Source organism: Talpa europaea (assembly GCF_964194135.1).
Source record: "Talpa europaea genome assembly, chromosome: X".
Lineage (NCBI taxonomy): Eukaryota > Metazoa > Chordata > Mammalia > Eulipotyphla > Talpidae > Talpa > Talpa europaea.
Window position 1 is genome coordinate 74,910,533 of NC_140081.1, and position 16,581 is coordinate 74,927,113.

Here is a 16,581-nt window from a genome sequence, read left to right on the forward strand (position 1 = left end):
AGTTTCCCAGAAACCCATTTATCACAATAACAAGGTTTCAAGTGCTTGGGCTTCTCTTTCAGCTTTAGAATCTGGCGCGTAATTATGTTCTTCATCATATGGTACCGCCAGGCCAGCCAGAGCCAAACTGGAACCAGGCAAAGCAAATCAGGTAGTCCTAAAACCAATCAGGTCTCCCTAAACCCCCCCCACCCCTCTCTGCAAAACAAAGGAGATCTCAGAGTTGCCTGTGTTGTGCCAGAGGTGCAGCACAACCTTCTGGAATGTTCCCCTTTGCAACATCTGCCCTGCAGTCCTAATCCAGGCAAAGGGAGCTGGTAAGAGAGTATGAACAAATCAATGCAAATTCATTAGCTGACAAGAAAAATCATTAGTGTCACTTCTAGTCACTAAAGATGGAGCAAGTGTAATCCAGGAGACTAATTCCTCTTAAGTCATGCCATCTCTAAAACACAGGTAACAAGCAAGGAGCAAAAAAGCTCTCTGGGAACCCTCAAAACACTCAAGGAATAAATATTACAGTGCTAGTCTTGAGGAAGGGGAGAGAATTCTCTCAAATTCCATTACAGAGAGCATTGACTCCTATCTATTCCTGGTCCTTCCACCCCAGGACAGCATAAGGAGCCCTGTGCCAGCTTTGGCAAGGAGGGGGATGGGAGGTTCCAAAGAAATAACCCTGCCGCTCCAAACAGGGACAAGAGAGTGGAATAGGTTTATACATATCCTGTAGAGGAAATACTACCAGATTCTAGATTCAGATTTTGAAAACAAATCAATTTCAATTAAACCAAACACCTACAGGCTACTTTTTTTTTTCCCCACTGCAATTACATTGCATGGACTATTTCCCTAAATAAATGAGCCACGACGTGTAAAAACATTTTTTTGACGTTCAGGAATTTTCAGCAACCAGTCTTTGGTGTCATGAGGTTTGACCTACCTCTACTGCGCTCTCCTTGTTCACCTCAAGCTAATGGTAATGGGGGGAGTGGCTCCTTAAAATCCCAGATATCCTCCTGTGAATAGAAAGGCTAGATTGTTCCCCCAAATGGAACCATCCCTTCCCCTTTCAACCAAACTTCTGAATAAACATGGAGGCTCGGGTCAGTTCAATATGATTTCTCTGCACATGCCAGGCTGGAAAACTTCAGTTATTTAAAGGAAGATTTTTTTCCCCCAGAGTCGGTTGCCAACAAAAAGAGAGAAGGTACCGCTTTTGCAAGCCTCACACTTAATTTTCCTGAGTCTCGGTAGACAGAAGACAGCTCTACAGGTTTTGGCACAAAAGCCCAGTTATACTGAGCACGCGCCCAAGACACAGACCCCCAGAGGCCCGCAAAACCCGGGTCAGGTGCTCAGAAATATGCCAAAAGACGCAGCCAGCCACCTACAGGCCAGCGAACTGCACCCGACATAAGCGCACAAGGGGGAGCGGGACCCAGAGTCACACAGCACAAGCAGAAGGGGCGTCCGGACACACACCAGAGCGGGGAGCCCACTCTAAGTAACTGGCGGACTCCTCTGGGGTCACAGACGACCCGGGCGCCTCCGCCCGCCCGGGGAGGCGCGAGTGCGCGCGCGTGCACTCACACGCACACAGTGAGACTCACACAGACGCAGTCACATATGTAATGCATATGGAGAAACCCCAGCCCAGCCAGCCACCTCCCCGCCCCCCTTCCCGCTCACCGCCTCCTAGCCCAGGCTAACCCCAGCCCGGCGCCCCTCCTCGGGTGCAGAGCCGGGTCCCCACCCGCAGCGGTGCGCAGGGGCGCGGCCCCGCGGTCTGAGGGCGCCCGTCCGCGGTGCCCGGGACCCGGAGGACTTGGCGGCTCGTGCGGCCATTCATTCGGCAACGCCCCAGCCGCCCGGCCGCTGCTGCAGCGAGGGAGGCGGCGGCGCCGACTGCAGCTCTTGGCAAGGCAAGTTCGGCCGGCCGGCCGCAGCCTTCCCCGAGGCCCCCCCTGGCCGCCCCACCGTTCGGGGACAGGCTGGGGGACTGAGCGGTTGACCCCGGGGGCAGAAGTCCCGCGGTGCCGGGGCTCCCGGAGGCTGCCCGCTGCCCTGCTCGCGGTGGCGGTGCCGGCAGCCAGGTCCCCTCGGTGCTCCCCAGGCCCCCGGCGCCGGCGCCCGCGCCCCAGCCCCGCACTCACCACCTGGCGAGCTATATCGGTCGCTGCCATCGCTCCTGCGTCCGCCAGGGCTGCCACGGGCGCCGCCGCAACGGGAGCTACAGCACAGGAAACAGCGGAGCTCCTCCGACAAAGAGAAAGTGTTACACTTCGGGCGCGACCAAGTCCGGTGGGGGGAGGTGCGAGGGAGGGGCCCCTAGCCGCTGCTCCAACCCCGATCCCCCCTCTGCCGCTCTCCCCCTCGGAAGTGGAGTGTGGGGAGGGGGCGGATTTAACTCGCCGCTTCCCCCTGCTGCGAGCCCACTGCCAGTTCCCCCTGCAACCTCAGCCATAGGCCTTTGCCAAGGGGGGCGGGGGCTCCCCTCGGTGACCACGTCCTCTGCCCCCCCGCCACTAGGCTCCGTGGTACATCCCGACCTCTGCTGAATTGTCACACCCCCCTGCTCTCGCCTTACATCCCCGAGTCCCCAGACCCCGGAGCCTGGAAGGGAGCCCCCGCCCCTCCCCCCCTACCGCTTACAGCCTGGCGGCGGAGCTCTGCAGTGCTCCTCTCTCTCCTCCCCGCCCCGTGAACCCCCTCGTGCTCTCCACCAAGATTTCAGGGTGCTTGTATGAGAGCTCCCGCCGCGGCACTCTTGATGTTCCACCACACCTCCCCGCGCCCCCACCGTCGCCCCAGAGTGCAGCTGAGGTCGGAGGGGTTGGGGTGCTGCCGCACCTGCCGCTCCACAGCGGAGCTTAAAAAGGGGGCCGTTGGGGGGAGCCGCAGTGCGGCCCCGCTACTGAGCTCTGACATGCGGAGTCCGAGGCCAGTAGTCCTGAGATGAGACTCCCTTCGGCCCTGGGGTTTCCAAGCCTTGGGCGCTGTGCGCTGTAATTTCATGGAGACGGGTTCACCACCGTTGGGCACTTAATACAGAGGGACCCCACTGCTCCCCTCCCCACCTGGCTCAGCCTTCTAGTGTCGGGGAGCCTCAGGGTAGGGACTTGGGGGTGAAGGTTCTCCCCCCCCGCTCCGGCACCCCCCTACTCCCCGCTGTCGAGCGGGATGGTGAGGAGTGACCGAGAGCGGCCTCCTGTGGCTCTCTCTGGGGTGGGGGGGGCTTGATTTCCCTTTAACCTTCGATCTTCTCCGGACCGGGACCGGGTGACCGGCGGTGCGCAGACAGGAGAACCTCCGAAGGCGGGAACTCTGCTCACCTGCTCTCCCTTCCCTCCTGGCCAATCGCGACGGCGGGTCCTCTCCCCTGCCCTCCGCACCTCTCCACCTTTCCAGCCCTGACATCCTTCGACTCCCTGTCCCGGGAGTGGCCCTTTCCCAGCTCCCTGTGAGTGGCAGGCCCCGGCCCATTCTGTTGTGTACCAGACCATAGCGGTCCGGACGCTCCACTCCACTCCTAAAAAGGGCAGGTGATCTCAGGGACAGACCCAGACCCTCGAAAGAAAAGATTCAATGAGGGGGTAGCTGTAGGGACAGTCAATCAAAAGCCGAGTATTGGGAGTTCCCGCTGTGCACCTATCATTGCGCTGGAGACCCAGGTGGGGGCTAAAAAGAAGAGTCTGGAACTATTAAGGGCCAGTGCAGGGGAGTTGTGAGACACAGTTCTGGCCGGCCGGGCAGATGGTGGTGGCAGGGAAAAGGGGGTGAGTAAAGTCTCGGAGGCCGGCAGGGAGCTGGGAGAGGCGCCAGGCCCGGTATTGGAGTGGCAGTGACACGGGGGCCCAGGGATGTATCTGAAGAACCGCTGTAAGACGGGGCCAAGACCGGATGGGGCAGGGAGTGAAAGGTGACTGCCCGCTTCCGGGCTGGGCATCTGGGAGGGAGACAGGTCTTCCCTGGCAAAGGCTGGAGTGTGGTAGACAGGAAGGGCTGAGGCCACTAGCTCTGATCTGGACCTGGGGCATGCATGGTGGCAGGACCGCAGGCGCACATTTGAAAGCCTGTGCTGAGTGCAGCTACCTGGAGCGGCAAGACCAGGGAAGAGCCAGGCAGAGACTGACTGGCCGACTGCCTGGGCTCCCAGGGAAAATGCCTGCCGCCAGCGCATCGGGAGGCGCTGCGCTCTGAATGAAGCTCTCTGCACATTCCCGCCCCACGCTGGGGGTACTGTGGGTAGGGGCGCCCATGTGCCCTGCTCCAACCTCTTATCCGTGGGGACTCTCAGGACCTCCAGAGGCCTCTTTCGCAAAAATGCTGGACCTGGCAGATTGGGGCTGAGTGTGTAATTCAAGTCTCCTGCAGCCCTTCAGTCCCTTCAAGACCTGTGGCCTGAGGCTGCGAGCCGGTCCTAGGAGCTGGGTCTCCGGATTCTGAGTGGTGTGGGTTGGTGTTGATGTGTGAGTAGGTGTGCATTCGTATGTGTCAGTGTGTGTGTGTCAGCTGTGTGTCAAAGTGTGTATGTGTATGTTGGCATATGTTTACTCCTCTGGTTGTATTTTAGTGTGTATCTGCCTGGGTATGTGAGTTTCAGTGCTTCGGTGTGGATGTGTGTGTCAGTGTGTATTTTCAGTGTGCGTTGGTATGTCTGTGTTGTGTGTTGGTCTCTGTGTGTCCATATGTGATGTAATAGGTGTGGTGGTATAGGTGTCCTTGTGTGTGCATCAGCTTGTGTATGTCAGTGTGTGTGGATATGCAGAGGGGTTTTAGTTCGCTGTGCTTTGGGTTTTAGGTACTGTTCCTCCATACAGCAGGTCAGTAACTGAGAGGTATGGATAATCAGGCTCATTGCAACTAACAGGATTGGAAATTTGCTGGGTCTGTGTCTCCCAGTCCTTGGTCATGGGTCACCTGCCCAGGCACAAGGGAGAGCGGAGGACTGGTGAAAGTGGTCAGTTTCTTCACTGAGTGTCTGCCCCTGTTGATGGGGGGGGGGACAAAAGATCCCCTTTGTAAAGTGACATTGCGGGCTCTCCAGGGGGATGGCCACAAACATGCATTTATGTTCAATGTGTCCTGATGGCGTCCCTTGGGCCCAGCACAGTGCCTGGCCAGTACTCAATCAGTCTGTTGACTGAATGAACGGAAGCATGTAATGTGGTGCTGTCAGTGTTTCCACTGTCCTTAAGGAAGCTGGATCAAGCAGTGACTTCCCAGAGCCAGCAGGTGACTGTCATCAGCATGCTAATGTTGTTTGTGGAACTAGACTCCCCAAGGAGGGGAAATAGCTACCCTGATAGATAAGAGTGGCCCCTAATTGGAGCCAAGCTTTAGAAAGTCACTCTGCATACTGGGATAGGGGGTGCTAAGACTGGATGGGCAGCGTGGAAGGAGGCAGAGAAGAGGAAAAGTGTAGTGAAATGGAGCTAAGAGCTCAGGGCAGGGTTTTGTTTTGAAACCATGGCTTTATAAAAGGAGAAAGAGAAGGATAATAGAGTTGGTCTAAAGTGGAGAAGCTCCAAGAACAATTTGAAAAGTAAGATCAGAAAGTTGGAGGAGGCTGAGGTGAAGCAGAGAGAAAATGCTCTGGGATTAACCAAATCCAGGCAGTGCTGATAGAATCAGAAACTCGGGTAAGGGCTGAGTCAAGATGAACCAAGGATTCCTTTCTACATCATTACCCACTGCTCCCTGCTTTTACTTTAGTTTATTCCAGTGGTTTTCAAAATGCAGCCTCTGTCTAGCAGCATCAGCCTTGTATGGGAATGCAAATTTTTGCCCCCTCCCCCCCACCTCCTGAATCACTACCTCAGGGACTGGAACCAGCAGTCTTTGTTTCAACAGTGCTCCAGGGAATTTGACTGTATGCTAAAGCTTGAGAACCACTGTTTTATCTGAAAATCTAGTCCCAGAGAAATGGGCCAGGGGAAGGTTTGCAGTCTGGGCTGTCCGGCTGGATTTCAACAGTGAGCAGCATGCGCATACCAATAGCCTGGAGTTAGAGAAGGGGCACCAAAAAAGGTGCTAAGTGCCAGAGGAATCCAGCAAGATTGGGAGACAAGAACCCCTACCATAACCTGAGGGAGCTCCCAGGCCAGTGGCCAGAGAGCTCCACAACCTGGAACGTGATCATCGATATAATCAACTGGGAGCAAGACCCTGGGGAAGAAGAAACTCTGGGAGTGAAAGAAGCGTCATATGAACTGAGTCTTGACTGAACAGTCTAGCAGCATCTCAAATAAAGTTCTTTTGTTCCGCGTCATTTTGGTACGACTTCTGAATCCCATAGGCAATGTGGAATGAATCGCTCTTATTCGAGGACCTGGTTTCGTGATGCGTCATTTTGTTTTAAAGTCATAGTTTCCAAGACCCTGTCAACAACATAAAGTGAGGACTTACTGTAATTTTTTGGGCCGTGGTGGGAGTGCGGGGACAGTGGAGCAAATAGCATGTGTAAAATCACAGAAAAAAAAAAAAATCAGAGAATGCTTAGGGAATTCCCAGGCCTTGGCCAGAAGGAGTGGTAGAGGTAGAGGAGCAAGGTTGGAAGATAAGAGGGGGTCATATCTGGAAGGGTTGTGTGGGTCTTGCCAAAGAACTTCAATTATATGCTCCAGAGTAGGGTTTCTCAAGCTGTGCTCTCCAGGGACAATGCCTGTTCCATCTGGAACCATGCCCCATGTAAATGGGATGGAGGCTTGCAGTGAAAAACAAAAAACCAGTTAATGGGTAGAAATTCCTCTATTTTAACTTTTCTTAACCATAAATTTCTCTAAATCTTTAACAGATGCTCCTGCTTATCTGCTAGAAAGCAACAAAATGAATAAACAAGTAGCAAGTGAATATTAAAGAGTGAATCCCAATACTGATCATGCTTCATTCAACTGTTTACTTTTGCATGGACATCTGTGCTCGTGGCTATAATTTCACATTGCACACGCATAATGTAGACATGTTTTCTGCTAGCAGAAGTGTTCTTTTCAAAAGTGTTTTATTTCATATAGTGACATTTAATATATCAATTAATTCATGGCATTCTGAGAATGTTAGGGGGAAAAGGATGTCCCAAAGCAAATTCCATATAGGCTTTGTGGACTCCACCCCCACCCCAGGTCAAAGCCAAAGACACTGGGAACTCCAAATCCCATCACCACCAAAGGGAAGGTGGCTGGGACCTGAGGGTGGGGTTAAGCAGCCAGGTGGATACAAAAGGCAGACACATGGGCTTTGGGGCTCTCTCCATTTTTGGGCTCTCAGCCAGCTCGCAGCGTCCAGTCAGCTCTGAGAGTGACTTTGGGTTTCCAGGTCATCGGATCGGGTAGGACGCATTAAAGACTTTATTTCCCTATTTTCTCCCTGAGTTGTACATTTTCCTTATTTCTTTTTCTCTTGTAAATAAACCTTTTATTAACCCTTTTGCGTGTGTCTATAGTAGAGTATTCATAAGTCCCTTTAAAGCGCGCGGGTGAGGACCCACAGCCAGGAATCTGTTTAATATCGGGGTTGCTCTATAACAGCTTGGCGCCCAACGTGATTTGCAAGTTTCACCCGTGGTTGACCAGCCCAAAGTAATTTTTCTTGCGTTGGTCACCATAAAAGCGCATTAGGTCTGCAGGACTCGCAGTGAAACTCTTTGTTTCACGTCTTGAAAAGTTTTGGACCCACAGCCAGGAACCCGTTTAATATCGGGCTTGCTCTATAACAAGAACACCATGACATCCAGGTGTTATTGTACCTGAACAAGTTGCAGAAACTGTCCCTTAGATGGCGTGACACCATTGAGGGATTTTGAGCAAGGGAGTGACATGAACATATTTGCAATTTCAAAAGGTCTTTCTGGCTCCAATGTGGGGAAAAGATTGAAGCAGAGGGCAATGAAAACAGGTAGGATCTGGGAGTCAGGACACCGTTGTAGCAATTCAGGCAAGAAATGATGGTGACAGTGTCACGGGAGTGGAGTGGCATGCAGGAAAGGCTCAGCATTGAGAAGGGTCACCCAAAAGGCCTTATGCCATGCTAAGGAGGATGAAGTTTCAAACTGTAGAAAATAAAGAACCCTTGAAATGATGTTTCTTAATGGATGGTACTGGAATCAGCTGCATCAAGAATGACTCATAGTGCTTCGTACAGATGCAGAGTCCTAGACCCCTCTTCAGATCTGCTGGATCATAATCCTTGTATGAGAAAGACATATCAGTTTATAACAAGCTTTCAGGTGGTTCTGAGGCACATCACAGCTGGAGAGCCACTGCATGAATGGTTACTGAGCAGTGGTATGACACGGTGAGATCTATGTTTACGCAAATCACTTGAGTCACCACATGGAGAACTGATTGAATGAGGACAAGACTGCCCATTGTCATACATCTGAGATGACTTAGAACTTTGGGCAAGGCACCGACTTCAAGAGAAGGCTGGGCTTGCCTCTTACCTCCTGAGATACTAGTTATCCTTATACCCTGATCTGTACAAAATTCACCCTCATAGACATGGTATAGAATCTAGAGAAACAAGATATCCACCCAGTTACCTTGCAGCCCTCGACAGACAAACCACAAGTGCCATGAAAAGATTAAAATAGGACACAGAGATAACAAAAGGATGGCAATGTAATCACACACCTTGGTAAGATACTGAATTAACACATCAGCCACTCATCCATCAGTCATTGATTAGGATGAGGTCTTTGTGAGGTGTGAACCTAAACCTTAAATTATATATGGTATTATAAACCAACATTATCACAATAAAAATAATACAATAAAAAATGAGTCCCCATTTATATCAGTCTCTTAACACTTTGCATTTATGTACTGATTCATCATTGTATCCACACACTGATTTATCTCTGTATCTATCAATCTCTTAACACTTTGCATTTATGTACTGGTTCATCATTGTATCTATACACTGATTTATCTTTGTATATACACATATGTGCATATGTGTATATGTACATACGTGCACACACATGCTCATATACACACACTCAAACACAGCCATGTTATTCCAAAACAGATTTCATGGGCCAATAAACTAGAAATAGAACATCAGGATCAAAAGAGAGAATTCAAATATGCTATTTCTAGTGGGTTGATATAATTGCTGTGATTAAGTTTTAAATAAGATTGTTAGCTTCCTGGAAGCCATGAAGGAAAAATACTAGCTGATCTAGTTTTATGTATTTCCTGTACCTCAGGATTGCTAAGTAATTCATTATTCTGACAAATGTTAATTGAGTCCCTACTGTGTGTCAAGTCTTAGACTAGGTGCTGGAGATCAATGGTGAGCAAAAAGTTATGGTCCTTAAAAAAAAAAAAGTCACGGTCCTTTCCTTCATGGAATGTTTGGTCTAGTAGGAAAAATAGACAATAATCAAATAATCACACACATAAATGCAGTAACAGCAGTTAAGGAAATATTCATGGTGCCCTGAGAATCTATAAAGGCAGGAATGGGAATGCAGATGTAATTTAGTTTAGCATGTTAGTATACGAGGATTCATAGAAGTGATGTTTGAATCGAGATCTGTAGGTTAAATAGGAGTTATCAAGGGAAGGTGGGAAAAGTGTTTCAGGCAACGGGAAGGGCACTGTGAAGACTCAAAAAAGAGAAAGCAAGCTGGTATGTCTGAAGTGCAAAGGGCTGGAGTGGTGTGAAATGAGGCTTGAGCCACACACACAGAGCAAGAGAGTTCAAGGCCTTAGGCCATTGTAAAGAGTTTTTTATCCTAAGTAATAGGAAGCCACTGAAGGTTGAAGACAGGAGTATGACATGATCAGACTTGCGTTTTGAAAAGTTCCCTTGACTTCAGTGCAGAGAGTATATTGAAGGGAGAAAGAATAATAGGAAGATCAGTTGGGAGGCCATTGCAGTCGTCCAGCTGAAAGACCATGGAGGCTTTCTCTAGGATGCTAGAAGTGGAGACAGGACAGGGAAAAGACAACTTATTTGTGAGACATTTAGAAGGTAAAGACAAATCAGACTTGGTGATGTGGGAGACGAGGAAGACAAAGAGGCCAAGGGTGACTCTTAATATTCAGACTTATGTGGTGACGCATTTTATTGAGATGGGGAACACACTGCAGAACCTCTGTTTTGAGAGAGAGGGAGAAAATCATTGACTCCCACTTGGTATATGTTGAATTTGCCATACTTTTGAGACATTGAAGGGGAAGATGTCAAGTAGGCAATCAGAGCTCACAAGCGAGCCCAGGACTGGAGATATAAAACCAAATATAAGTCTTTGGTGTCTAGATAATGTTTAAAGTCATGGGAATGGGTGAAATTACATAGGAAGAGAGTAGAGAAGATGACTGAAGACTCATCCCTAGGAAGCAACATTTAGAGGTGAAAATGGGAGGAAGAACCTGAAGCTAGAGATGTTGAACACAACCAGGCTCATGTATCACAGAAGCTGAAGGACAAGAGAATTTCAAGAAGGTAACGATCGACAGTCCTGAATACTGTCAAGAGTTCAAGGAAGATAAGGGCAACTGTTCACAAAATTTAGGGTTCGCAGAGGTCATCAAGTTCAGCAACAACTACTTCAGGGGAATGTCAATTAACAAAAAGTTGCTTCACTGTGTTTAAGAATGATTGGAAACAAGTGCAAGGATTCAGCAAGAGGACAGAGATTTGAGAATGCTTTTAAAAGATGCAGGTAAGAGGAAGAGACTGGATACACACAATAGTGTGCTGGTAAATGTTTAACAAATGGTTCTCCAAAGAAAATAAATAAATAAAAAGCAACCCTGATAGGCAGCATTTGCTGATTTCTGTGGTGTAAATATTCTCAGCGTCACCGATGTCAAGCTGTCACTATGCGGTCTCATGCCAGCATGTAGACTCAGCATACCACCGACAGGAGAAAAAATGCTGGACAATGCCAACATTTGGATTTTTTTAAAACAAGTAAATTTCTTATTGATGGCAACTAAATGGTCTTTGTAGCATTTTTATCATACAGTAGATTCCATCCACTCTACTTTTCTAACTGAGTTGTCCTACAAGCAAGTACATGTTTTTAATGTTGTCTGTCTTCTGTGCTGTTCCTGTAAGTTTGCTATTAAAATACATTAAACTATAAAAAAATGATTGCAATATTCTGGTATTAGCTCATTGTATTTTTTTTGGTATGACCATCCTGTAAATGTCATTTGCCCACTTTTGTATTGAAACAATTTTCTTTTTTTTACTTCATATGCATTTGCTATATACTATGGACATTTATCCTTTGTCATGAATTTTATTTGTGGTGGATTTTTGTGTAAAGAAGTTTAAAATGTTGTTACAGTCAAACTATATCAATGATTCTTCTACTGATTTCCCCCTTTGTATTCTACATTTCACTATAAATTAGTAAGTTGGTGATCTGCTTTGATGAATGTTTATTTGGCTATCTTGAATTAGCTTTCCTGAGCCTGAGGTGTTTTAAATTGCAAAGGTGAGGGCCTCCCCGGTGGTGCAGTGGTTGAGCGCTGGGTTGTGAAGCTGCCCGCAGCCTCTGCAGTGCCGGTTCAATCCCCGGCAGCTCCCCAGCCACCAGAGGAGGGTCCCACATGGCGCGCAGACCTCTCCTGCCGCCTGCTGCTCCCCTCAGCAGTGTACTTAGGTCCTTCTGCCTGCTCTGCTCCCCGCTCTGGCTCTGTGAATTCTCTCACCCTCCCGCACTTCTGACTGTACCCAGTGCTTGTATAAATCAATCAATGAACCAATCAATCTTGTATAAATAAATAAATAAATAAATAAATCTTTTAAAAAAATAAAATAAAAAATAAATTGCAAAGGTGAAAAGTAGATTGTAGATCTTAGGAAATTCACCAGAATATCACTGTCTTGTGAGCTGTTGGTGGACAGGTAACACCTCTAACATCTTTTCAATTGATTATTTCCAATATCATAATAGGACAGAAGACACAAAGAGCCTGCACTCCTCTTTGGAGACTTCTACTGCAGAAATTGGAATCTGCACTTCAATCCCTTGGACAGATAGTCCCCCTAACCTAGGGAAATAGACATTCTGGGACCTTAGGCAAGTAGAAAAGCTGGTGATACAATTCTACACCTGCTAAGAGGGGCATGTTATTTCGCTCCTATCAGAAGTAACTAAGATAAAATTATAACCATTGACTTTGGCACATACTTTCCCTACTCAGTTGGTCAATACTAAATAACTTTATAAAGCAGGTTCAGTCACCTGGGGGCATATTGACTGGCCACTAATTCAACCAAGCCAACTCATATTACTTAAAATCAGGCATTCCGTAGTGTCAGTCTCCGCCTGAGGGATCAAGTCAAGGATACAGCCAGGATTTAAAGGGGTGAGTAAGGTGGTGAAATGAGTGCACTTGTTCATTTATTCAATAAAGGTTTATGGGGGACACTGGGCACACTGGACATAGTATATAACATTGGTAACATAGCAGTGAATGAGGCTGTTATGGAACAGCACTGGAGAGAAAGATATACAGGCTATTCTATAATACACAGCCACACAGTGAAGAATAGGGTGCTCTGGGACCCATCCCTGCAGATAGTAATAGCGGTAGTAATAGTGATACACAACTGCTTGACTATTCAACAATGTGGATACCTAATTCAGACTCAGGTAATTAAGTCTTTTCAGAGATAGTGATGAATAAGTTAAAGCGGGCCTCCCTGGTGGCACAAGGGATTAAGCGTCAGCACGATGAAGCTATCTGTACCTACTGCAGCACGAGTTCGATCCCCAGCCAGGGAGGTGACCCTCATGGCGCAGCAGAACTCTTCTGTCTTTCCTGCTGCTCCCCTCAGCAGTGTATTTCAGTCAATTCACCTGCTCTGCTCCCCACTCTATCTCTGATGAATCCTCTCACCCCCCCATACCTCTGGCCTACACCCCACCTCTTGTATGTATAAATAAATAAATCTTAAAAAACAATAATGATAAGTTGAGGCCTGAATGGCACTAGGAGTTGCTTGGGTGAAGCAAACAAAAGAAATTATAATTATATCAGGATGAGGTCTAAGAAAAAAGTACCAGTTACCAGGGCCTCCCCGGTGGCGCAGCGGTTGAGCGCTGGGTTGCGAACCTGCCCGCAGCCTCTGCGGCACCGGTTCGATCCCCGGCTGCTCCCCAGCCACCAGAGGAGGGTCCCACATGGCGCGTAGACCTCTCCTGCGACCCGCTGCTCCCCTCAGCAGTGTCCTTCGGTCCTTCTGCCTGCTCTGCTCCCCGCTCTGGCTCTGGTGAATTCTCTCACCCTCCCGCTCTTCTGACTGTACCCAGTGCATGTATAAACAAAACAAGCAAATAAATAAATAAATAAATAAGTAAACATGCCTCTATAAAAAAATTAAAAAAAAAAGTACCAGTTACCAGAAATGGGTTGAGAAACATCAATCTGTAAATAAAGGCTCAAAGGTAGATGACAACAGTGTACGTCCGTTTTCTTGAGAGTCTAAAACTGAGGGCGAGTGTGAATGGGGGAGGTAGGAGAATGGCAGATTCTAGAGGACCTCTAATTCTCCCTCCAGAGATATGGAGTATAGGAACTTGGACGAGATTTCTAAAGTAAGCAAGGCTGAAACAACCCACTTCAAGTAGAGGTGGGATTTTGTCAGAAAAGAAAAATCCCTTGGATGTTTGCACCCTTACTCCTCAAAGGGGTTTTCTGTCTTTGCAAAGTTGGAAGAGTATTGAGGCTATTCAATGTCCACAGCATTGGTTAATGTCATGCTCTAGTGTGGACCTTGGAGACTTGATGGACATGTTGGCCAAGAGTCAAAGCCACTTTCTGAGGAAGATCTGGCCATCATTATAAGTGGCTTCATGGCTCACCTCTTAGGAAGTAGGCCGTGACCTATATAGTCCTAAGACTTCCCATTTAGGTGATACTAGAGGTCATATTTCTCAGCTGTCAAAATAGAATGTGTATTAATCACCTCCTCTGTTGGTTTCCAAAATCAATAAAAACAGAGAGAAAATACTAGCTCTCTAAACCTTATTAGAGAGTATAGGCTACTGACCTTAGATCTGGTCACAAATCTACTCAAGAGAACTGGAATTTTAGGAGAGATATGTCTACTCCACATATATCGGTAGTAATAGTGATATATAACTTCTTGGCTATTGAACAACATGGATTGTGGGGACAGTAGTACAAAAACATCTCAAAAAAGTTTAGTCAACTGCATTCACTCAAAAATGTACATTTTATAGGCCTATTGAAGAGCTCTGATTCACTAATAAGAATAGAACTCTGATATTTAACAAAATGAACTGGAACAGTGGGAGCTAGTCAGTCTGGGCCTGTCTCATGCTGGCTTCACACACAGTATCCCAAGAGGAGATTCAATTTTGACAGTTTTAAGGAAGAGATCACACTTTCAGCTGCATCACGGAGACCTTAACCTTGGCCATTCAACCTAAGAGGTTGGGATAATATTCATCTGTAAAAGTATTGGTAGACCCAGTTTACTGTGCTGAAAGTTGACACATACTAGCAACAGGTGTGATAACTTAGTTATAAGCAAAGTATAAGTAAATGACAATGTAAGGTCCTCACTATTGAGCAATCTTTAAAATGTCTTTAAAATTATATTTTCTGTACTCATCAAAGCCTATGAATCAGGGCCTCCCCGGTGGCGCAGCGGTTGAGCGCTGGGTTGCGAAGCTGCCTGCGGCCTCTGCGGTGCCGGTTCGATCCCTGGCTGCTCCCCGGCCACCGGAGGAGGGTCCCCCAGGGTGCGCAGACCTCTCCTGCCGCCCGCTGCTCCCCTCAGCAGTGTACTTCAGTCCTTCTGCCTGCTCTGCTCCCCGCTCTGGCTCTGGTGAATTCTCTCACCCTCCTGCGCTTCTGACTGTACCCAGTGCTTGTATAAAACAAATAATAAACAAACAAACAAATAAATAAATTTTTAAAAAAAAGAAGGAAAAAAGCCTATGAATCAGGTGACTTGTGTGGTATGTGAATTATATTTCAGTAAAATTGTGATGTTAGGGGGAAAAAGCCTTCTAACTATCCCATAACTGTGCTTTAAATTCAGCTGGGCCCTGTTCACCCTACTGAGTGTGCTGAGTGAAATGCAGGGCAATCAACCGTGCCTGATGCCTGCCATGCTGGGGTCTGGAAGTTGACTCTGGCTCTGCTGTTATTGCTCTGATCTTTTTGGCTTGCAAATTTTGGGCTCTGCATGTCTAGCTTAAAATGAGACACTCCTTCGTCCAGTCCTGAGCTCTCAGGACCTTGCAGTTTTAACTCTCCTCTGTACCCCTCCCCCTGCATGCAGGAAGGGAATCCTCATACAATTGTGACTTATTTGCCACCAAATATAGTGCAGCATTCTTCAATATCTATGAATGCACAGAACTCAAGACATCTCAGCAATGGAAAATGGGTGGTTTCCAGTCACCATCTGCCTGATCCACATGTCTAGTTGGAGTCTGCATTTCCTTGAACTAATCAACAGAGCTTTTGTTTGTCCCCTGCAGTTTCAGTTCAATGCATTCAGATGTCTTGTCATATTCATAAGAAAATAGAATCTTGTGAATCACTGGAGGTCTAACAAATTGGATTTGGGAACTCTTTTATTCCAAAAAATACTTGATTGGTGATGGCAGCTCAGTAAATCTCCATACTTGGGATCAATCTTTTCTAAATAGCTCATAGATTGCTCATGGTTAAAGGCATGAGCACTGAGAAAATTCATAATCTTCATTGCTTTCCCCATCACATTATGTAGTAAAAAGGACTTGCAAAATTCATGGCATGAGGCATGAGGCAATGACAGCTGGCCCCACCAAATTTCTCTTGGCTTGAATACATTGTTTAAATCTTGTTTGCCTTTCGATACAAATGCTCCATGTAGAGCAAGTGAACTTTTCCACATTTAGAACTTTTAAACATCCTTACTTTGAACTGGTCGGATGCTAATTTGTGTAAGATGGCATAAAAAATAGCCAGATATTGGGGGCCTCCCTGGTGGTGCCAGGGGTTAAGATGCAACCTATGAAGCTATCTGCAGCCTCTGCAGCACAAGTTCAAACCCCGGCCAGATTGCTGACCCACATGGCGCAGCAGACCTCTCCTGTCTGGCCCACTGCTCCCCTCAGCAGTGTATTTCAGTCAATCCACCTGTTCTGTTCTCCACTCTGTCTCTGGTGAATCCTCTCACACACACACACCCACACACCTCTGGTCTGTACCCCAGTTCTTGTATGCATAAATAAATAAATAAATAAATCTTTTTTAAAAAAGAGCCAGATAACTTAGTTTTAAATCTTATTATGCCTCCTGCTAGTTATGGGACCTTAGGCAAAATATTTAACTTCTTTGTGACTCAGTTTCTTCCTTCCCTGTAAAATTCAGATGATGTAAGAGTACCCATTTTGTGAGGACTAAACATGCTTAAATTGTGAAATGCTTACAACAATATTAGCATATGGTAAGTGATGTATTTGTTACTAAGTAAGTGAGGTTAGCTAATAATTTTTGCCAAAAATCTCAGGAAGGCACAACCATCCCCTCCCTCTTTCCCAAGCCATGTTTGGGTCTGTCGGCTCCAAGTTAGAGGACCTGGATAAGGGAA

At 47.3% G+C, this 16,581-nt stretch overlaps 1 protein-coding gene across 2 annotated transcripts in view; it reads right to left on the bottom strand.

Annotated features, from left to right (window-relative positions):
• Nucleotides 1–2,303, bottom strand: part of SEPTIN6 (septin 6) — a gene marked incomplete at both ends in the record, with an annotated part of 59,246 nt that extends 56,943 nt beyond the window's left edge. For both annotated transcript variants that reach the window (XM_084259251.1, XM_084259252.1), the window contains one exon: nucleotides 2,154–2,303. In XM_084259251.1, the coding sequence (XP_084115377.1) occupies nucleotides 2,154–2,183 (30 nt within the window). The remainder of the gene's footprint in view (nucleotides 1–2,153) is intronic.
• Between the last annotated feature and the right edge of the window lie 14,278 nt (nucleotides 2,304–16,581).